Here is a 22549-nt window from a genome sequence, read left to right as displayed (position 1 = left end):
GAGCCCTCCTACCCTATGGCACCACGGTTCACAGAGAACGGAAGAGCATGCCCCTTCTGTTACCGGCCCAGAGCTCCCAGAACCCACCTCAACACCCCAGACCCCCATTTCTCTGGGGTCTCTACTGCCAGTAACCATTGTGCGACCACAACCGAGTAATCTGACTTCTCAAGGCTGTCCTCATGCCTTTCAGGTGAGGGAGTTGGACTAGAGGAACTGTTAAGATTGGGTCATCTGGAGTTCCTCGCTTTCATTTTTCCCAAGCCCCCAACTTTCCCATACCACAGGCCCTCCTCCTCCCCCGCAAGCCCATCACCCCAGAGCTTCGTGTTTTCTGCCTTTGGGTTCGTCATCTTCAGGGACCTCAACTCACATCAGGACACACAGGCAACGATTTCAAGTCATCATGAACAGTGTCTGTTGCTGAAACAGTCACCCACAGACTTTCTACATTGGAAGTAGAGGCGAAGAGGTAAGGTAGCAAAGCCGAACACTCATGAGGATGAACGAGCAAACTGCTGGTTCTTAGTTAACTCTCAACGACGTTCTAACCCAGCACAGGGGGCATGGTGTTTGAAGCCCATGACTCAAATTCTGGCTTGCCCCTTAACTCGCCCTGTGACCCTCAATAGATTAACCTGGGGGCCCCTGGGCGGCTCTGTGGGTTAAGCCTCTGCCTTCGGCTCAGGTCATGATCTCAGGGTCCTGGGATCGAGCCCCACTTTGGGCTCTCTGCTCAGCGGGGAACCTGCTTCCTCCCCTCTCTCTGCCTGCCTCTCCGCCTACCTATGACCTGTCTGTCAAATAAATAAATAAAATCTTCAAAAAAAAAAAAAAGGTTAACCTGATTTTGGGGTCTCACATTTCCTTGCCTGTGGAAAAAGGAAAGGGGAGGGGAAGTGCTAATACCTCATAAAGTTGTTGAGAATTGAGGATTTTTATGAAGTCCTCAGTACAGCCCAGGACACGGGAGCTCAACTACAACGATAAACCATCACTGGGTATGATTCCCTCATTAGTACACTTCTCCTAAGCCAAATCCATATTGCCCTCTGCCTGTCCCACTTTTTTCCCTCAAAAGCAACCTGACCCTGAACCCTACCCCAGGTACAGATGTCAGCTTCCTAAAAGATCGGCAGGAGAAGTAGGAAAGAATCAGGAGGCACGCAGGTTTGTGGAATAAACCAGCCGACACCGGTCCAAAGAGATACTTTCACTGCTAGCTTTATGGTCCAGAAGGCAGGGTGGGAAGCAATTACAGCTCAGAAAAATTCCCAGTGCCCTTGGAGAGGAGCTGACCGAGATGCACCCGCTCCAGAAAGTCCTGCTGTCTGGCTGGGTAAAGAAAAACCCGTGGGAAATCTCCCGCCTGCGCAAGAGGTTCCTTCTGCCCCCCGCCCCGGCAGGGGAAAAAGAGAAGCTTCCAGTCTCTGCTGCCCCCTAATGATGGCAAGAGCAGGCCTAGCATCGGCTTGTGATGCTCCTCCTGCAGGTGTCAGTTTTTGGGGCCGAGTACAAAATCTTTAGGTGGTCCTCCGCCACCGCTGTTCTGCTTGTCTGCTGTCGGGGAGCCGTGGAGGGGCTGCACTCCTAGGAGGGGGCCAGCCTCTGGATCCGGCTTGCTGCGTTTGGCCAGGTCCTCATTGTGAGCCTTGCGGATGTGTCGGTAGAGGTCCCCTGACTGGGTGTAGCTGCGCAGACAGTAGCGGCACTCGTAGGGTCGCTCGCGTGTATGCACCGTGGCGTGTCGCCTTAGTGTGTAAGAACATGAGAAGGTCTTCCCACATGTCTTGCAAGTGGGCACGTCCTCGGTAAAAACCCCAAAACTTCCTGGGGTTGCTTCATACTCAGAAGGCAGGTAAAGTGGCTCATGCAGGGCCGCGGGCGCAGGCAAGGGCGATGTCACCAGTCCTCGGGGATACTGCCCTGGACCTGGCAGCAAATGGTAGGGTAGGTGAGGATCCGGGGGCAGGAAGTGGTCACTTGGCCCCACCTCCTCCAGTCCGGCTGCTCTCGGCTCCTCAAAAGCCTCGGGCTGAGGGGGCTGTCCACCATACATTGCTCCCCCCGGCGGGAACAGTCCCTCGGGCCCCTGAGGCTGTTCCTCGGACACATCGGGCTCCTCGTCAGAAATCACAATAGCTTCTACTTTCACCTGGACCAGCTCAGCTTCCGCGGGTGCTGGAGCCTGCGATGGAACAGGGACAGGGACTGGGGCAGCTGCTGGAGCAGGAGGATAGAAGCCTTGCAGTGGTCCCCCAGCACCCCTTGGTTCCACCATCCTCAGACTCTCAGTACCCACATCAAGGGGAGCCAGAGGCTCTGCCGAAACTGTTGGAAGGCCTGAAGACAAGTAGTTTGCAGGAATGGTCTCTGTGGAGCTACTGGGGCTGGCGAGGGAGACATCAGCCACTGGTGCAGGAGGTGCCCGGAGATGTGGGGAGTCGACCTCCACGCCAGGCTGGGTCGTGTCAGCCCCCCCGGGCATTGGTGGCTCATCTGGAGGACAGACTGTCGGTGAGGGAGCTGCAGGGCCTTTCCATTCCCCTTTGCCCCAGTGGCCTGATGTCTCGGCAGATGCCAACGAAGGCTGGGGGCCACGGGAAGTGGGCAAAAACTCCAAACTAGGGGGCTGTGAGTTGGTTTCCTCCTCCTTCTTGGTACTGTCTGCCTCGGCCAGGGCCCGGGCTTGCAGCCGCCGCTTACACACTTTAACGATGTCATTCATGTGCAAGTAGCTGGCAGCCGCCAGCACATCCTCCACGGGGGTATCCCCCCTCAGGACCAGCTGGCCAGCATACATGAAGTCCAGAAGCAGCCCAAACGCTGGGGCTGTGACAATCTCATTGTGGATGCACACCAGATCCCTCTTGTCCAGTTCCCGCTCTTTGTAGAAAAGCTGGAAGAACGGGCTGCAGGAGGCCAGCACAGCCCGATGGGCCAGGAACTGGGTGCTACCCACCATTACGGTGCAGTCACAGAGGAAACCCTGGGACCGCTGCTCTCGCAGGCTCTGCAACAGCTGCTGGCTGTGTTCTGGGAACTCCATAGCACCCCACGAAGGGAAAAGGACCCTAGAAAGGGCCCCACCAGTGGTTCCCTGGGAAGAGAGGACAGTAGGTTAGGGCAGGTAACCTCCCCAGTAACCTTCACCTCAGCCTGAGATTTCACCTGCCACCCCAAAGCCTCTGGCAACACCGTCCTGGCCCCAAAACGCCCGCTGAAACTACTACCCTTCTTTCTCCCAAGTCACACCCAGTGATCTCCTTTTAGCCCCGCCCCTCGGCTCAACCTTAGCAACAGGCCCCGCCCCTGACCGTAAAACCACGCCCCGGAAGTCCCGCCCCCTAACCAGCCTACGCTTCCTCGATGCCCACCCAGTGGCTTACAGCAGCTTCCCCAACTAGGAGTCTCTTTTGCTTCTAGGCCTTCCCGGGAGGTACCTCTACGCCCCACTCCAAGAACTCCCCTGAGCCCCTCTCTCTCGCCTTCCAGGGGCTAAGAAGTCCTAGGGTGGGAACTAGCAGAGAAAGCCGATCCCTCACCCACCAGCGAGAAACCACAGGCGAGCTCCGCCCCCTCCCACCTCCTCAGTTTTCATTGGCTCAAATTGGCCTTCCCTCGGCACGGATTGGTTCACTGTCCACTAACCATCCCCCCGCTCTGAGTGGCGTCTGTAAGTGGGTGCCGGTGCCCGTTACTCCGGAAGCTAGGCGTAGGATTGGTTGGCGCTCCTGTCCTAAACTTTTCCTCGTCGTCCCGCCTTCTTTGCCCCAGAGACCTCGTGATTGGCTGAGCTTCATCTACCTGCGGCGGTAGGAGGTCGGGGAGCGGCTCTATGGAGATGAGCGCAAAGTCCTCTGGCTTGGGCTCGAGGCCCGCGGCTCTGCAAGGTGTTGTGCTCAGGGTGGCTGGGAAAGGGAGAACCCAAAAATCCTAATCTGGTGGCTCCAGACCCCTGGGTCAGAAATGGTGGTGTCCTTACACCTGATCATACCGTCCTTAGCCTAATTCCTGTAGTCAATTTACAATGAAGAAATTAGAGTGCCCTTCTCTGTGTCTGCAGGGGCCTTGGAGGTGCAGATGGAAGGGAGGGAGTGGGGGCATGGCCTTAAAATTTACCAGCACAGGAAAATAGGAGAATAAAGAGTGTGGTTACTTCTTCCTTTTTTTTTTTTCTTCTTTTTTTTTTTAAAGTAGGCTCGATGTCCAACATGGAGCGTTTACTCAGGACCCTGAGACCAAGAATCATACGCTCCACCGACTAAGCTCCAAGAACATGGTAGCATGGTTTTTGTTTTTGTTTTGGGGTTTTTTTGTTTTTGTTTTTTGGCTGTTTTTTTTTTTTTCTTTGAGTGTGATTGCTTCTGAATAAATCTTTTTTTTTTTTTAAGACTTTTTATTTATTTATTTGACAGACAGAGATCACAAGTAGGCAGGCAGGCAGAAAGGAGGAAGCAGGCTCCCTCCCGAGCAGAGAGCCTGATGAGGGACCTGAGCCGAAAGCAGAGGCTTTAACCCACTGAGCCACCCAGGTTCCCTGAATAAATCTTTTTGAGGGTACCTAGGCAACCAGCAGAAGAAGGGGTATTAATTGGGAGTTACGGATACCTGTCTCTTCTCTGACCAGGGCAATGTGTGTTGACAGGGTTTCCATAGGGGTAACTCAGTGCACTACACCCCTTTTCGCCCCTTCACCCACCACACTAAGTATCTTCACATTGTCCTGCAGCTAAGGCCTCCAATGAGACCTAATCAGAAATTAAGGACATTAATCAACTTTTCATCCTTGTACTTGAGCCCTGTGGGCCATATTGACCTTGGCTTGAGATCCCATCTTTTCAAGATACCCCCCAAGCCACACTATATTGCATAGGAATTAAAATTAATGTAGGCAACATATCATTTTTGGGGAAAATATATTTTAAAAACAAAAAAAAATGTAGTGATAATTAGTGGCATTTTTTTATATTTCCCCAAATTTGTTTAATGTCTGGCTTAATAGAAGACAGATGGATTCTCACATCTGCTTCGGTTTTCAAGCTATTATGAGATATTGTCTTGATATGTGAAGAAAATGCCTCACACAGGTATGAGTACATGGAATTTCATTGGCTACAGAGACGACTTTGTGTTTTACTCTGATTGGGATGGGAAGCCATTGATTTTTTTTTTTAAGATTTTATTTATTTGTTTGACAGAGAGAGATCACAAATAGAGAGGCAGGCAGAGAGAGGGGGGGAAGCAGGCTCCACGCTGAGCAGAGAGCCCGATGTGGGGCTCGATCCCAGGACCCTGAGATCATGACCTGAGCCAAGGGCAGAGGCTTAACCCACTGAACCACCCAGGCGCCCCCATTGATGGGTTTTAAGTAGAGGAATGTTCTGCTAATGATTCTAGTCCTTAGAGGCTTATCCTGGTGACTCAGTGGAGAAGGACGCATAGGGGATCAAAGTGGGAGCAGGGAGGAAGGTGTGGGAATGGTCCCAGAGGAGATGATGGTGCCTTGACAAATGTAGTGGTGGATGAAGCTGGAGAGAAAGGCTAGGTCAACAGAATTTGCTAAAACAAGGGTAGGAAATTAGGAACAAGAGAAACAAAAGTCAAAATTTTGGCATGAGCAGTGGTGTGGCTGGTAGAACCATTTTCTGAGAGGGGGGCAGTGGGAAATCGAGAGTTCTGGTTCTGATCCTTTAAGTAGAGCTTCCTCTTAGCCAGTTAAGACTTGTGAGCCTGAAGATCAGGGGGAATGCTGGGGTTAGAGATACATGTTGGGGAATGTCATCAGCATATAGATGGTGTATTTAAAACCAAGGGACTAGAGGGATCCCCCCTGTACAGTAGAGGACTGCTGGAATTGGTAAGCAGTAAAGAACATAGGCTGTTCAGGAAGGTGAAGCAGTTTGGTTTCTACAGGTTCAGAAGAGATCGAATGAAGGTGAGTCAGAGTTTGGGCACAAAGACTGAGTGTGTGCCACACTCTGGGATTGCCACGCTTACTGGACCTAGGTTTAAAAAAAAATTTTTTTTAAGTAAGCTCTGTGTCCAACATGGGGCTTAAACTCATGACGTTGATATCAAGAATCACATGTTCTACTGACTGAGCCAGGCAGACACCCCTGAAATTTCTTGTTTTAGCTTTACATTTGCTGTGTTGCGGGGTGCCTGGGTGGCTCAGCTGGTTGGGCGACTCCCTTCGGCTCAGGTTGTGATTCCCGGGTCCTGGGATCAAGCCCTGCATCAGCCTCCCTGCTCCCGGGACCCGGGGATCACGACCTGAGCCAAAGGCAGACACCCAACGACTATCGTAGAGGTTACAAAAATAAAATCTTAGGGGGACCTGGGTGGTTCAGTGGGTTAAGCCTCTGTCTTCGGCTCAGGTCATGATCTCAGGGTCCTGGAATGGAACGCCGCATCAGGCTCTCTGCTCAGCAGCCTGCCTACTTGTGATCTCTCTCTCTCCTTCTGTCAAATAAACAAATAAAAATATTTTTAAAAATCTTAGTAAATAAATAAATACCAAAAGAAACTTCATACTTATAATATCAATTTTCCCCCAAGAAAAAAGCTTGAAAAGCTTTTCTTCTATGTATTTGTGTATTAGTGGAAGTTAGATAACCATCTACCATTTATTTAGCATTTGTTAAGGGCTAACAGCATGCTAAAGATATAATCTCTAATTCCAAAATAGTCTTTCTGCTCTCGATTAGGCAGAAATGCCAGCTTCACCTTGGTTACATAACTTGGCCAAGGTCACACGGCTAATAAAAGGCAGAGCTGGGGGTGCCTGGGTGGCTTAGTGGGTTAGAGCCTCTCTCTTCAGCTCCAGTCATGATCCCGGGGTCCTGGGATCGAGCCCCGCATTGGGCTCTCTGCTCGGCGGCGAGTCTGCTTTTCCCTCTCGCTCTGCCTGCCTCTCTGCCTACTTGTGATCTCTATCAAAATAAAATCTTTAAAAAAAATAAAATAAAAGGCAGAGCTGAGATTGAGTTTAAGACTATCTTCAAAACCATACCCCTAACCATTCTGTAGATCTATCTTCCTAGAGTGTCTGCAGGGTGGTTTTCAGGGTTGTCATAGTACCAATGGCCAGAGGATTTAGACTTGGTTGGGGGCAGGATTATCCTAGTTGTTGGAAGAACAGGTGGCACAGAGGGAGGAGCCCAGAACCAGGAAGGGGGCAGCGGGGATGGATGGTCTTGCTCAGAGATCGCCCTCCAGCAGGACCTGCTACTACTGTTTGTCTTTAGGAAACAGTGACTGACATCACAAGGGCTCCTCTCTAAAAAGTGATAGCAGGGGCTCCTGGGTGGCTCAGGGGGTTAAGCCTCTGCCTTCGGCTCAGGTCCTGGTGTCAGGGTCCTGGGATCGAGCCCCTCATGGGGCTCTGCTCAGTACGGAGCCTGCTTCTCCCTCTGTGCCTGCCTGTCTGCCTACTTGTGATCTCTCTCTCTCTCTCTCTGTCAAATAAATAAATAAAATCTTTAAAAAAAGAGAGAGAGAGAGAGAGATAGCAAATGATAACTGAATCTTCCAACAGACTTGCTTTGTGTGCCAAATCTCAGTACAGCTGATTGGTAGCCATTGCTGTTCTCTTCCATCCTAGCTTGTCTCTCTCTGATCTGGAGGCTTTGGAAGCAAAGGGATCAGGGCTTGGGGAAAATTTATCAAGGCCAACCCATGCCTGAGGAGCTCAGAGACAGACCAGGTTCAGCCAGTCTTTGCTGACAAAATCCAAAGGCAGAGAAACAAGAGGTGGTGAAACATGAAAAGAGTTTCAGGGAGGCTAACACCGGGGAAGACAGAAGATTACCATCTCAAAGACTGTAGACTGTCTCCAAAGTGCTGAAAATACTCCCATGTTTGTTTAAGGAAAATGCCGGACAAAGGCAAGTGGGTCAGGGGAGGTAGGCGGAGAAGGTCAAATGGGTCACTGTCTTGACCCGCCATCATGGGTGGGGTTTTGCAGGCTCAGGCCCGTCCCTAATGCATGAAGGGGTAGTTTTGGTTTCCATCAAGGGATGCTTTGCCCTCAGGGTCTTCCGCTAGAGCCAAGAGACATGCTGGAATGAAGACCCCAACTAGAAAGTTTGAGGTCAAAATGGAGGCCACAGCCCTCTTTTACCCTGGGAAGCCATTGGGTTACAAAAAGGGGAGAGACAGAATTAGACTTGAGTCTTGCATACATCAGTCTTGGCAAATAAGCGCATAAAAGATGTTCAACATCATTAGTCATCAGGGAAGTGAAAATTGAAACCACAATGAGCTACTACTACGCATTTACTAGAATAGCTAAATAAACAAACCTTGCTGACAGTGTCAAGTGCTGGTGAAGATATCAGAGCAACCGGATTTAGCCTGCATATGCAACTATAGTATTTTGCCATACCACACAGACACAATAGGTGTAAATGAACGCAAGAGCATTGATAATAGTAAACTGTGGGAAAAGAATTAGGAAGAGATGAGGGTTTTTTTTTAAGATTTTGTTGTACTTTTTAAAGAAATTTCTCTACCCAGGGGAGCCTGGGTAGCTCAGTGGGTTAAAGCCTCTGCCTTCGGCTCCGGTCATGATCCCGGGGTGCTGGGATCAGCCCCGCATTGGGCTCTCTGCTCAGCAGGGAGCCTGCTTCCCTCCATCTCTCTGCCTGCCTCTCTGCCTACTTGTGATCTCTGTCTGTCAAATAAATAAATACAATCTTTAAAAGAAAGAAAGAAAGAAATCTCTCAGCCCAACATGGTGCTTGAACTTATAACCCCAAGATCAAGAGTCGTATGCTCTACCAACTGAACCAGCCAGGTACCCCAGGCCCAGGAACTGGTGAGTAGTAAGTATCTTTTAGTAATTCTGACTCTAAACACAGTGTCTGTTCCCCCCCACCCCATGCATATCAAGTAATTCTCAAACACCAGCCAAGTGTCCTACAATTCAATTCAATTCTGAAACCATCTACATGGTAATAATATGGGGTTCCCCAGGTTAAGGGCTCAGGCCTGTAAGAATGCTCCCTGTCCCCGCCCCCCTCCCCCCTTTAGATGCCAGCTGGAAGTTCACATTGTCACCTGAGCTCACCTACTGGCTATACATTCTCCAAAGACTCTTTCTTGGGTTTAGTTAATTTGTTAGAGTGGTTCATGAAACACAAAGACACATTGCACTTACTAGATTACAGGTTTATTATAGAAGGATATATAACTCAGGAATAGCTAGGTGGAGGAGATGCATAGGGCAAGGTATGGGAAAAGAGTATGGAACTTCTAGGCTCTCTTTTAGGGCCCTACTCAACCAGGGTCTTCAGGTATTTACTGACCTAGAAGCTCTCCGAACCCCATTCTTTTCGGTTTTCATGGAGGCCTCATTACACACACACCATGGATGAACTTGTTGGCCAAAGGTCAAGGATTCAACCTCCAGCCCTTCTCCTTTCCCTGGAGGTCAGGGGGTTGAGACAGAAAGATCCAACCTTTCAGTCATCAGGTTGGTTCCCCCAGCACCCAGTCCCTATTATTAGGTGATTTTCAGATGTCATCTCATTAACATAAACTTGGGTTTGAGAGGGGTTTGTTATGAATATCAAGAAGACACCTTTTAACACTGTTATCACTTAGGAAACTCTAAGTCTTTTAGGAGCTCTGGGCCAGGAACGGAGAAGACCAAATATGTATTTCTTATTATAAATTAGAATTATCATAATTACCTTTGGGTTTTTTTCCTTCACTTTTTATTATGAACAATGTCCAACACAGATAGAAGGAGACATGTAAGAAACCAGTATTATCCATCATCCGGCTTCAGCAGTTATCAGTGCATTGCCAAACTTGTTTCATCTATATCTCTGATGTGGAAACAAAGGCAGAAAGAAATGTAGATAAAATTAAATGTCCTTATGGGGCACCTGGGTGGCTCAGTGGGTTAAAGTCTCTGCCTTCAGGGCGCCTGGGTGGCTCAGTGGTTAAAGCCTCTGCCTTCGGTTCAGGTCATGATCCCGGGGTCCTGGGATCGAGCCCCGCATCGGGCTCTCTGCTCAGCAGGGAGCCTGCTTCCTCCTCTCTGTCTGCCTGCTTCTCTGCCTACTTGTGATCTCTGTCTGTCAAATAAATAAATAAAATCTTTAAAAAAAAAAATTTAAAGTCTCTGCCTTCGGCTCAGGTCGTGGTTCCGGGGTCCTGGGATTGAGCCCTGCACCGAGCCCCGCATCGGGCTCTCTGCTCGGCGGGGGGGCCTGCATCCCCCCACCCCCCGCCTGTTTCTCTGCCTACTTGTGATCTCTGTCTGTCAAATAAATAAATAAAAATCTTTAAAAAAATTAAATGTCCTTATAAATTGCAGCCCATTGACAAATACTTGAAATAGGCAGATTATAACATTCCTCCAGGATCCTAAGTCTTCGTTAGCAAATGAAAGTCCTTTTAGAATTTCCCTTATCTTTACTTCCCCCCAGCTCCAAGGTTGTAATCTGTTGTTCCTCACAGTCCAACCCTATCAGTGGCAGCTCTTTCTGCCCTGCCGTCCTGTCCCCTGTGCTTTAATAAAACCACTTTTTTTGCACCTAAGACATCTCAAGAATTCTTTTCTGGGCATCAACTCTGGACCCCACCAACCTCATCAACATTCCAAAAATAGAAACAAACAAAAAACCAAAAAACTACATCACCTCTGCCTTAAAAAAAAAGAACATATATATGTGTGTGTGTGTATATATACACACACACACACACACACACACACACACACACACATATATATATACATATATATATACACATTCATTCGTTCATGAGAGAGAGCATGAGGGGGAGGGATGGGGGAGAGGGAGAGAGAATCTCAATTAGACTCCATGCTGATCGGGGAGCCCTACAGGAGGCTTGATCTCACAACCATGAGATCATGGTCTACGCCAAAACCAAGAGTTGGATACTTAACTAACTGTGCCACCCAGGCACCCCTGCCTTTTTTTTTTTTTTTAGTACAATTAATTTAATTGTAAGTTATAATAATAAACAGCATTAAATGTTTAATAAAGGCTGTATTTAACAGCTGACTTGCAAAATTTCTGAAATAGTAACAACTGGCTGGGGGCACTTGGTGGCTCAGCCGGCAGAGCATGCAACTTGAACTTGGGGTTGTACGTTCAAGCCCCCGCCCCCCTATCAAACACGTGCACTCTCTCTAACAAAAAGAAAAAAAAATGCTTGGAAGTGATAAAGACACTTGTAAATGCCTTGGTTTGTGTAGGGACCTACTTAGCCAGAGCGACTCCATCTCAGTTAAATAGCCATTTTGTTGTTTATGCAGTAAAACTTAAACTGACCCTGCCCCTCCCCGCCGGGGGAACTTACTTAGAAGCAAGTCTGGGAAACCAGTAAAATATGGTCGACCAGTCCCTGATAACAGAACCCAAATACAAGGACGGGTCAGGTCTGGTGGAGATAACAGAGCCCAGAATGCAGGGACAAGTACTGCCAGGTGAAGACAATCTCATTGGCCAGGCTCAACCATGTGGCCTTTGCTCTATAAAAGCTAGTCTGTGAAGCTGGGGGTCATCAATCTCTCCTTAAGAGACGGCCCCGACCGGTCAGTTTGATTCTCAGTGCTGGCGTGAAATAAAGCTTTGCTTGACCTTCGCTTTGTATCAGTCTCGCTCCTTTGATCATGGACCCCATCACATCAGTTTGGACTCCTGCAGTCCCTTCAGAGTGGTAACAGAGGGAGTATCCAAGGCTTTGGGCTTTAATCATTTCATCCCTCTTGCAAAGAGCTTCCTAACTCCCAGCCCCAAAATAACTGACTTCTCCCATTTCGCCCTGGGGACCAAGTGCTTGTTAAGGGCTGGTCTGGGAAGGCCCACACACAGGGGTTTCAGCAACTCCGATAGCTAAGTGAATCCTGGAGCCACCGTTCCAGATCCATCATTCCTGGTCAAACACTGGTCCCCAGTGGGGCCTAACAACAAGGAACCAAAATCCTTCTGTGAACCTAGAGAGGACCTCGAACTAGTCTTGAAACAAGAAGACACAGAGAACTCTTTTTCCTTTTGCCTGCTGTCTCCTCACAGTATGTGGGGAGTTCACGAAAACATGCTCTATTTCTCGCTGGACCCCTGGCTCTACTCGGTCTTGCATTGTGCATTTGGCCTTGCCTCCTAAACACCCTGACCCACTTTAGATCTTCCGGAATAAAGGTCGTCAAATTCCAAATGGTGGTGATTCAGAAGGAGCCTCACATGGAGATCAAACCAGACACCTGCAGGGGACCCCGTGACAGATCTGGATGAGAGGAGCCCTGACCACAGTCCCATCCATGCCCCTGACCAGCAGGAAGTAGCTAGGATCGGTCGTCGCCCTTTTCCCCTGACAGTAGTTAGGGTTACCTCTTTAGAGGAGGGAATGATGAAGGATAATTGCAAGGCAGGCAGGCAGGAACAAGGGGCCCCCCTACCTTAAGAGGAAACCACCCTTTAAAGGATTTTACACTGCTCTGGAAGGAGACCTCCACTCTTTCCCATATGACACGTGACAAAAACCTGATTGGATAACAGGCACAGAGGGTTAATCGATGAACACAGCCTGCCAATAAGCCGGTAAAACCCCCTAGACTTAGAAACTGGTGGCAAAATTCTTCAGGTCCCCTTCCCCCTCGGGAAGGTTGTACTACCACTTTGCTATTGCTCAATAAATCTTTCTTTGCTGCCTGCCAAAAAAAAAAAAAAAAAAAAAAAAAAAGCTCTTATAGCTTGTTCCAGCACCCCATTGTCCTTAAGGTTGCCTTTGAGGGGTCCACAATAGCCGAACTATGGAAAGAACCCATATGTCCATGAACAGATGAATGGATAAAGATGTGGTGCTGGGGCACCTGGGGGGGCTCAGTAGGTTAAAGTCTCTGCCTTTGGCTCAGGTCATGATCTCAGGGTCCTGGGATCGAGCCCCACATCGGGCTCTCTGCTCAGCAGGGAGCCTGCTTCCCCATCTCTCCCTCTGCCTCTCTGCCTACTTGTGATCTCCATCTATCAAAAAAAAAAAATCTTTTTAAAAAAAGATGTGGTGTGTGTATGTATATATATATATATATATATACATACACACACAATGGAATACTACTCAGCCATCAAAAATTGAAATCTTGCCATTTGCAAGGATGTGGTTGGAATTAGAAGGTATTATGCCAAGCGAAATAAGTCAATCAGAGGAAGACAATTATCATATGATCTCGCTCATATGTGAGATTTAAGAAACAAAAGGATCATAGGGAAAGGGGAAAAAATAAAACAAGAAAATCAGAGAGGGAGACAAACCATTAGAGACTCTTAACTCTAGGAGACAAACTGAGGGTTTCTGGAGGGGTGGGGGATGGATTAACTGGGTGATGGGGACCAAGGAGGGCATGTGATGTAATGAGCACTGGGTATTATATGAGACTGATGAATCACTGACCTCTGCCACTGAAACCAGTAATACACTGTATGTTAAATAATTGAATTTAAATAAAAAACAAAACAAAACAAAAGTTGCCTTTGAGGAGAGGCTGGCTGGAAACAGAAGTTAGGACTGCTGAGGCCCATTCATCTGCTTCCTTGTCTGATCCTGCAAAGGGGATCCATGGAGTCTGAATGGCAGACTGGTGGGCTCAACAATTTTAGGAAATGGGCAATGTCTATGGGAACTGGTGTATGGCCCCTCTGACGAAGCAGAAGTCTCTGTTCTTGCAGGAGGGTGGGTCAGGCCCTTTATTTACAACATAAAAAAGCTTAGGTGCTGGGCATTGGCTCAAGGCCACGAGGATTGTCCTGGCTCTAGAACCTGAGGCTCTTGTTAAGTCTTTCTCAGGGGTCTGTGTCTCCGTGGTTTCTGCCTTTTTCTGCACCGCCCTTTAATCAGTCAGGGTCTCAGCAGGGAACAGATGGCATGCTTACTCTGGTTAACTGAAGTGAGTTTAATAAAGGGACTGTCTACAAAAAAGTGGGTAGAGTTGAAGGAACCGACAAAGGCTCATCAATTCTTTTTTTTTTTTTTCTTAAGATTTTATTTATTTATTTGACAGACAGAGATCACAAGTAGGCAGAGAGGCAGGCAGAGAGAGAGGAGGAAGCAGGCTCTCTGCCGAGCAGAGAGCCCGATGTGGGACTCGATCCCAGGACTCTGGGATCATGACCTGAGCTGAAAGCAGAGGCTTTAACCCACTGAGCCACCCAGGTTCCCAAGGCTCATTAATTCTTTAAGCCCCTGGTGTGTGTGTTGGGGGAGGGGAAAGAGGACCTGGTTTCTCACATCCGGAGAGAGCACTGCCTTCTGGGCTCTAATTTTGGCTGCTTCATCTCCTAACGACCTGCAGGCAAGGAGTGGGTACTTCACATTTGCTGAACGAATGCCTGCAAGAAAATCTGGAATGCCCAAATATGCAAGAGTCTTGGGGTCGGACATCGAGATCGCTCCTGAGTGATCTTCAAGTGACCTCAACCCGCTGGGCCTGGGCCCTCATTGGTAAAGCTTGCCTGGTGGGGTTGATGTAAAAAGACAGCTACTTACTATGGTTACTGTATGAAAACAGCCTTCAAATATTTGCTGTAGGAATGCATTCAGCTAAAGCGCTTTATTCATGTTGTCTTTTATTAGCTAATTAATTCCGTTTGAAAGTATTTATCTGGGGCGGTTGGATGGCTCAGTCGTTAAGTGCCCGCCTTCGGCTGGGATCCCTGTCCCAGGGTCCTGGCATCCAGTCCCACATGGGGCTCCTTGCTCAGCGGGGGGCCTGCTTCTCCGTCTACCTGCCGCTGCCCCTGCTTGTTCTCTCTCTTTCTGATAAATAAATAAATAAATAAATAATATAAAACAAAATAAAAAATACTTACTTAGCATCCACTCTAGGGCAGACACTGTTAACTTGAGAGCCCAGAGGTTGGACGGCTGGTGGGCGTGGTGAAAGGGGGCGGGGTCAACGGAATCCCCGCCTACAATAGCGATGCCCAATTGGGTCCACGGAGGGGGGCAGAGTCCCGCCCACTTCTCTAGGGCAGGCCCGGAAGCAGGTTCGGTGAGGCTAAGTGTGTTTCCGGTTGGGCGGGAGGAGCGTCTGCCTAGGCGCATGTGGGTTTAGTAGCTGTTCGGTCCCCGCCGGGAAGATGTTCTATCACGTAAGCGGAGCACGGGGTGGTGGCGAGGGCAGGGTTGAGAGGAAGAGCGAAGCGGGCGCCGGGTCAAGGAGTTGCTTTTGACCCCATGTCCCTACAGCTCCTTACTTGGTCTCCATCCCACTTTTCCCTCAGATCTCCCTGGAGCACGAGATCCTGCTGCACCCGCGCTACTTCGGCCCCAACCTGCTCAACACCGTAAAGCAGAAGCTCTTCACGGAGGTGGAGGGGACTTGCACCGGCAAGTGAGTGCCGCGCCCTTCGTGCCGCGGCGCCCGATGCTTCCAGCCTCTCCCCAACTCCTACTCATCCCGCAAGGACCTGTCACCTATCCTGGGGAACCCTCTCACTCTCTCAGGCACCCCACGCAAGCACTTGCTTCCTGCTTTGGGTTCCCGCGGCGCTCTCTGCAAAGCCGGATCATAGGACTGTCTTCCTTAAGCAGAGATTGGTCATTTCGTTGATGCCGCAAACATTTTTAAAGCTCCTGCTGTGTGCTAGGTTCTGCCCTGGGCCCTGGGAACAATGCAGGGAAGAAGATAGAATGAGGCCAGCACTCACGGGGCTCACAGCCTAATCATTGTTCCTGTGTCTGTTCCCCTTCTGTGATTCTTTTTTTTTTCATTTTTTAAAGATTTTATTTATTTATTTGACAGAGATCACAAATAGGCACAAGTAGTCAGAGAGAGAGGAAGGGAAGCAGGCTCCCCCCCCCCATGCGGGGCTGGATCACAGGACCCTGGGATCATGACCTGAGCCGAAGGCAGAGGCTTTAACCCACTGAGCCACCCAGGTGCACCCCGCCCCCCCCTCCGTGATTCTTACAACTTTTTATTTTATTTTTTTATTTTTTTTTATTTTTATCCATTTGTATGACAGAGACAGCGAGAGAGGGAACACAAGCAGGGAGATTGGGAGAGGGAGGAGCAGACTTCCTACAGAACAGGGAGCCTGACTCAGGGTTGGATCCCAGGACCCTGGAATCATGACCTGAGCCAAAGGCAGTTGCTTAAAGACTGAGCCACCCAGACGCCCCTCTTCTGTTTTTTTCTATCCCACAGGACCAAAGGACCTGGCATGGCACATCTCTGGGCTCTGCAGAGAAGGGCCTCTCCCATGGTGATGTGAATGAGCTGGGATGAGCCCTGGACTGTGGGTACTTGGGCCTCCCACATGGGAATAAACACAGGCAGGGGGCCTGGTGGCTCAGTTGGTTAGGTGTCTGATTTGGGCTCAGCTCTTGAACTCAGGGTCCCGGGATGGAGCTGCATGTGGGGCTCCATGCTCAATGGGGAGTCTCCTCCCTCCTCCTGCCTCGTCCTCTCTCAAATAAATAAATAAAATCTTTTAAAAAATGCACATGCAAGTTCCTGAGCCTCATCTCATCCAGACAGCATCAAGACTGGGGGCAGACCTGGGAATGGTGTTTTAGTAAGCTTTTCTTAGGTGATTGAGGCATCCCCAAGATTGAGGTCTCTTGGCTCAGGACCATATCCTCCTTGGATATTTATTGTGAAATTATGAGAGCAGCATTTGGCATTATAGATACTGATTGGTTTCGTGTCTTCTCTCCGGCATTAAGTTCTGTGGGCAGAGGTGCCATGTCCTTCCATTTGTGCTGTCCCCTAACCCCCATGCCCACCGTCTTGTTGCAGATGGTTTTAGAGGCTCTTGTCCACACAGTGCCTTTCTTTTTCCCATCCTTACAGGTATGGCTTCGTAATTGCTGTCACCACCATTGACAATATTGGTGCCGGTGTGATCCAGCCAGGCCGAGGATTTGTTCTTTATCCGGTGAAGTACAAGGCCATTGTTTTCCGGCCCTTTAAAGGGGAGGTTGTGGATGCTGTTGTCACTCAAGTCAACAAGGTGAGACCATACAGAGCGGAGGCAGTTGGGTGGCTGCTTAGAAGACGGGAGATGGGTCTCGACTGCTCTTGCGCACCCTGTGTCCTTGACTAAGTCACTCTGTGCTTCCAGATTCCTCACCTGTCAAATGGTACAGTAATCTCAGTGCTGCCTCCCTCAGGGTCCTATAAGTCAGAATGAGTAGTCACCAGTGGCAGCCTCCATTGGTTGAGTACTTACTTGGGCCAGGCCCAGCGCAAAACCTCATGACGACTGAGGCGTGTGCTTTTATTCCTTTTTATAGAAGCCTCCGTGTGGAGAACATAAGTCTACTGGCCAAGGTCATGTGATCAACAAGTGTTCAAATTGTGGACTGACAAGTCCCAGGCCTTGGGCCTTGATTGGCCTGTATTTGTTTCACTTAAAATGAAATCTTGGCAGAAGAGAGATATGAAAGCAGATGATACCATTCAGAGTGGTTTCAAAACATGAAGTTTTTTTTTTTTTTAAGATCTTTAATTTATTTGACAGAGATCACAAGTAGGCAGAGTGCGGCGGGGAGGTGGGGGGGAAGCAGGCTCCCCGATGAGCAGAGAGCCCGATGCGGGGCTCGATCCCAGGACCCTGAGATTATGACCTGAGCTGAAGGCAGAGGTTTAACCCACTGAGCCACCCAGGTGCCCCTAAAACATGATGATTAGGAGTCAGATAAAGTTGGGAAGCTTACCAGAGTTGGGGGATAAAAGACAAAGCCTCAAAGACTCGTTGTCCTCCTAGGTGGGGCTCTTCACAGAAATCGGACCTATGTCCTGCTTCATCTCTCGACATGTAAGTCTGGGCGTGCTGGGTGTGCTAAGGAGAGACGCCAGTCCTGATCATCTCTGGAAGCACCTGTGGAAAGCACTGACCAGTCTTGCTTTCCTTTCAGTCCATCCCATCAGAGATGGAGTTTGACCCCAACTCCAACCCACCGTGTTACAAGACAATGGATGAGGTGGGTGGGGAGGAAGTCCATGAAAGGGTGGAAGGAGGAGTGAGCCCTCTTGAGGGGTTTTGGCTTTGGCGGGGGTATCTGAGTATCCTGTTCCCTCTTCCCCAGGACATTGTGATTCAGCAGGACGATGAGATCCGCTTGAAGATTGTGGGGACCCGTGTAGACAAGAATGACATTGTGAGTCTCTTGCCTGCCCTCTTGCCTGTGCCAGGCAGAGGTGGGAACTGCCGATTTCTTACCACCGAGGGTTCCTGGGGATTTTGTGATCTTCGCAAGGAAGAGGGGATGGGTTGGGGCAGAAGCCCTGGGGCTGGGGGTTAGAGGCTAGTTCTGCGCTTGCTCAGGCTTTATTTCCTTTCTGCCTTCCCTCCTGCAGTTTGCTATTGGCTCTCTGATGGACGATTACTTGGGTGAGTGCCTGATCATGCATCCAAGGTTGTTGCCCGGAGAAGGGGTGTGTGAAGGCAGAGGGTGGACGTGGGACTTCATGCCCGAGTCGCAGATGAAAAAAACTCAGGACTGTCCTCTTGGAAGATCCAGGACATGTGCCTCATGGGATGGGGAATGCCTGGTTGATGGCTGCCCCCAAGTTCTGAGCCCAACTGATGTTCTTTTCCTGTTCTCTGCAGGGCTTGTGAGCTGAGCACGGGGACCCTCTGCTCTGTTTGGTCCTCATCTAGGAGATGTGGCGGTCACACTCCTCATGGAGTCCAGAGGCCCGGTCTGGCTGCTGTGGGGAGGCAGAGAGGACTCCTGTCCCCAGAAAACACTGGGTTCTTCTGCTTAGCAACAACTCCCCAGATTTCTGACTGTGCATTCTAACCATAAAGGTCCTTGTTCTCATGGAAGTGTTACCTCCTTTCTTTGGTAAGAACAATTCTTTCTTAAAAAAGGCAGGAGCCCAGTTGGTTGCTAGTCTCTCTTTTGGTGGCCTGATGCCTCAGTTAGCCTCAGTGACCCAGGGGATCTGACTAAACCCTTGTGCAGAGGGTTGACGTTGATCTCATTGAAGGGAAGGCACTAATGTCAGGTCTCTGGCTTCCAGCAAATGATGCTGTCATTAGAGCCAGTCCGAGTCCCAGTTGGAGAGTATTCGCGCTTCCCTCACCCTTAAACATAACCAAGGGTGTAGCTGGGCGTGAAGGGAGACGAGATGGTTGGGTAGGGAGAGGGACATGAGGACAGAAATGACCCAGACTTTGGGATCCCAACACAGCCCTTGCTAGGATGGCTTCACAAACAGAGGCCTTTCAATGCTGATCGATCCCTAAGCTGAACTGAAAATGGGAGCAGGCTTAAAATATCCTTCGGGGGTGACACGGTCAAAATCCGGGAAATGACCGGAAGACTAAACAGATATGCCACCTTCCTTCCCATGATGCCCACACTCTGCTTTTGTCATATAATTTCTCTGCCTTGGTATGCCCTCTCCCAGCCTGTCTCCTGGCTGCCTCCTGATCCAGCAAACCTCAGTCATTCTTTTCCCCCTCCCTTTTTCTTCTTTTTCAGCTTTCGTTTACTTCCTTGGGAAGCAGAATTGTGTCATAGAAAGCGTGGTATTTGGCTTGGTGCAGAACGGGGTTTTGGTTCTAGCTGGGTGACCTTACGTTTTCTCATGATGAAATGGGCCTACATCTCTCTTTAGATGGTTGCTGCTGGTGTGAGCTCACACGTGCAAGTGGCTTGCACTGCGTCTGGCCCCTGATAGGCCTTCAACTGTTAATTGTGATGATTGTGCCCTAATGCATTAAAGCAGTGATTCTGAGCTGGGGTGATTTTTGCACCCTGGGGACATTTGGCAATGACATTTATTTGGGCTGTAACAACTATGGATGGTACTACTGCCTTCTAGTGGGAAGAGGCCAGGGATGCTGCATAGCATCCTTCAGTGTCTAGGACCCCGCTCCCCAACAAAGAATTATCTGGTTCCAAATGTCAATCATGCCAAGGCCCAGAGACCCCGATAAGAAGCATCCAGAATAGTGGCTGGAACATGGTAAGAAAAAGACACTTAAATGTGGTTTCCTTCTTGCCTTCACCACTCATCGACAGATAGATGGAGGCTTTTCCATTCATACCTCCACAGTGGGTCACAAAATGTTTTGTTACTGTCTCCCGTTTCTTTTTATAACCTTTTTTTCTTTCTCTCTCTTTTTTAAGATTTTTATTTATTTATTTGACAGAGAGAGAGAGCCCACAAATGGAAGCAGGTAGAGGAAGAGGGAGATAGAGGCTTCCCACTGAGTGGGGAGCCCCAATGTGGGGCTGGATCCCAGGACCCTGGGGTCATGACCTGAGCCGAAGGCAGATCCTCAACTGACTGAGCCACCCAGGTGCCCTCTCTCTGTGTTTTTAAGATCTATTTATTTTACAGAGCATGAGTGGGAAGGGGAGAGGAAGAGAGAATCTCAGCAGACAGCTCACTGAGCACAGAACCTGATGCGGGGCCCCATCTCGTGACCCTGAGTGACAACCTGAGCCAACACCAAAAGTGGACCCCTTCTCTGTGCCACCCAGGCTCCCCTAACCAGTTCCTCTTTTTTTTTTTTTTTTTAAAGATTTTATTTATTTATTTGACAGACAGAGGTCACAAGTAGGCAGAGAGGGAGGCAGAGAGAGAGGGGGAAGCAGGCTCCCCACCGAGCAGAGAGCCCGATGCGGGGCTCGATCCCAGGACCCGGGGATCATGACCTGAGCTGAAGGCAGAGGCCTCAACCCACTGAGCCACCCAGGAGCCCCAAACCAGTTCCTCTTTTAAGTAATCTGTACAGGGTGGGGATTGAACTCACAACTCTGAGATCAAGAGCTACCTGCTCCACTTAACTGAGCCAGCCAGGTGCCCCTCATTATTATGTAAAGTTTGTTCTTTTTTTTTTTTTTAAGATTTTATTTATTTTTTTGACAGATCACAAGTAGGCAGAGAAGCAGGGAGAGAGAGAGGGGGAAGCAGGCTCCCTGCCGAGCAGAGAGCCCGATGCGGGCTCGATCCCAGGACCCTGGGATCGTGACCTGAGCCGAAAGCAGAAGCTTTAACCCACTGAGCCGCCCTGGTGCCCCCCCCCTTTTTTTAAAGATTTTATTTATTTATTTGACAGACAGAGATCACAAGTAGGCAGAGAGGCAGGCAGAGAGAGGGGGAAGCAGGCTCCCTGCTGAGCAGAGAGCCCGATGCGGGGCTTGATCCCAAGGCGCTGGGATCATGACCTGAGCTGAAGGCAGAGGCTTTAACCGACTGAGCCACCCAGGCGCCCCTTTATTTGTTTTTTAATTAATTTATTTGATTTATTTTTTATTATTTTATTATTCGACAGATCCTTTATTTATTTACTTATATTTATTTATTATTTATTTATTTGACAGCGAGAGTGATATCACAAGTAGGTAGGCAGAGAGAGAGAGAGGGAAACAGGCTCCCTGACAAGCAGAGAGCCCGATGCAGGGCTCTCGATCCCAGGACCCTGGGATCATGACCTGAACCGAAGGCAGACGCTTAACCCACTGAGTCACCCAGACGCCCTCTTTATTTTTTTTAAGATTTTATTTATTTATTTGACAAAGAGATCACAAGTAGGCAGAGCAGCAGGCAGAGAGAGGGGGGGAAGCAGGCTCCCCGCTGAGCAGGGGTCTCCCAGGACCCTGAGATCATGACCTGATCGGAAGGCAGAGTTTTAACCTGCTGAACCGCCCAGGCGCCCCAAGTTTGTTATTTTCTTGATAACTGATAACTGTGGATTCACATGCATCCCTTTCCCTTTAATTTTTCTATCTCCAGCTCTTGGGACTGGGCCATGTTTTCCAAGTTTGTTGAATCTGGGACAGTTTCTGGGCTGGATTTGCAGTGAATTTCCCCATGGAAACCACATTATAGTTGTGCTACCACTTCGTTGTACTCTGGATCACCGCCCCCCCCCCCAGGTTGTAGGGACTCCCCCCTAAGCTGTAAGCACCATGTGTGTCACCGAGAGCAGAATTCCTCCCAAGTTCTCAGATGGAACCACCCATCTGTAAATTGTGTTGGAGAGAACCTGGAAGTAACACGGGCCTAGAAAGGAGGCAACTGATGGACGGGAGCAGCTCATGGAACCTGGGCACGAAGGTGGTGAGGATGTGAGGGCTGGCACCCATCAGGAGGGCACGTGCTGTCGGGGCAAGGGAGCAAGTGCAGATGGCCTGGAGATGGTCTCCAGGATTCTTCTAAGGTTTTGTAACTGAAAGTTACGACCTCTTACAAAGATCACAGCTAACAGGAATAATCTGCCTGTTAATGCTAAGTCTTTGACAAGGATTGTTGACAAGGGTTCCATGGAGTAGCTTCTGTTCCTCCACTTGACGGCTGACAAAACAGGTGAGACACCTCAACTAGAATGCCTACGGTCACACAGCTCTAGTGAGTGGTAGGGCTTTTGTTTTGTTTTTAAACTGTCAATCTGGCTCCAAAGCCTTCATTAGCTCTCTTTGCCAGGCACTAGGTGGCTGGGGAGTGAGTGGACCCGGCTTTCTTACCTGTGGCCATGTGGGTCTCACTACTGCTTCCCTTAGCCCCTGCCTCCACCAGAGCTTGGGGGCAGATGGGCCCCAGATA

At 49.4% G+C, this 22549-nt stretch overlaps 2 protein-coding genes across 2 annotated transcripts; one reads left to right on the top strand and one right to left on the bottom strand.

The window, feature by feature from the left end:
• Positions 1 to 1212: 1212 nt before the first annotated feature.
• On the bottom strand, positions 1213 to 3568 carry ZBTB3 (zinc finger and BTB domain containing 3). The gene is made up of 2 exons (XM_080816878.1): positions 3550 to 3568; positions 1213 to 3100 (listed from the first exon to the last, which is right to left on the bottom strand). Exon 2 carries the CDS (start codon positions 3047 to 3049, stop codon positions 1496 to 1498), a length of 1554 nt encoding a protein of 517 aa, XP_080673004.1. The 5' UTR covers positions 3050 to 3100; positions 3550 to 3568; the 3' UTR covers positions 1213 to 1495.
• Positions 3569 to 15004: 11436 nt separating this feature from the next.
• On the top strand, positions 15005 to 18810 carry POLR2G (RNA polymerase II subunit G). The gene is made up of 8 exons (XM_080816421.1): positions 15005 to 15128; positions 15261 to 15370; positions 16835 to 16994; positions 17751 to 17801; positions 17902 to 17967; positions 18073 to 18144; positions 18344 to 18377; positions 18597 to 18810. Exons 1-8 carry the CDS (start codon positions 15117 to 15119, stop codon positions 18608 to 18610), a joined length of 519 nt encoding a protein of 172 aa, XP_080672547.1. The 5' UTR covers positions 15005 to 15116; the 3' UTR covers positions 18611 to 18810.
• Positions 18811 to 22549: the final 3739 nt, after the last annotated feature.

Source organism: Martes martes, assembly GCF_963455335.1.
Source record: "Martes martes genome assembly, chromosome: 10".
NCBI classification, from domain to species: domain Eukaryota; kingdom Metazoa; phylum Chordata; class Mammalia; order Carnivora; family Mustelidae; genus Martes; species Martes martes.
The sequence above is the reverse complement of the archived record's forward strand: the minus strand, read 5'-3'. Positions and strand labels throughout refer to the sequence as shown.

What these genes read in the sequence shown, in the direction of transcription:
- ZBTB3 (XM_080816878.1), bottom strand. Translation starts at nt 3,049, where the DNA reads ATGGAGTTCCCAGAACACAGCCAGCAGCTGTTGCAGAGCCTGCGAGAG.
- POLR2G (XM_080816421.1), top strand. An exon ending in TTGTCACTCAAGTCAACAAG is followed by an intron (nt 16,995 to 17,750) that starts GTGAGACCATAC and finishes TTGTCCTCCTAG; the next exon opens with GTGGGGCTCTTCACAGAAAT. An exon ending in CCTGCTTCATCTCTCGACAT is followed by an intron (nt 17,802 to 17,901) that starts GTAAGTCTGGGC and finishes CTTTCCTTTCAG; the next exon opens with TCCATCCCATCAGAGATGGA.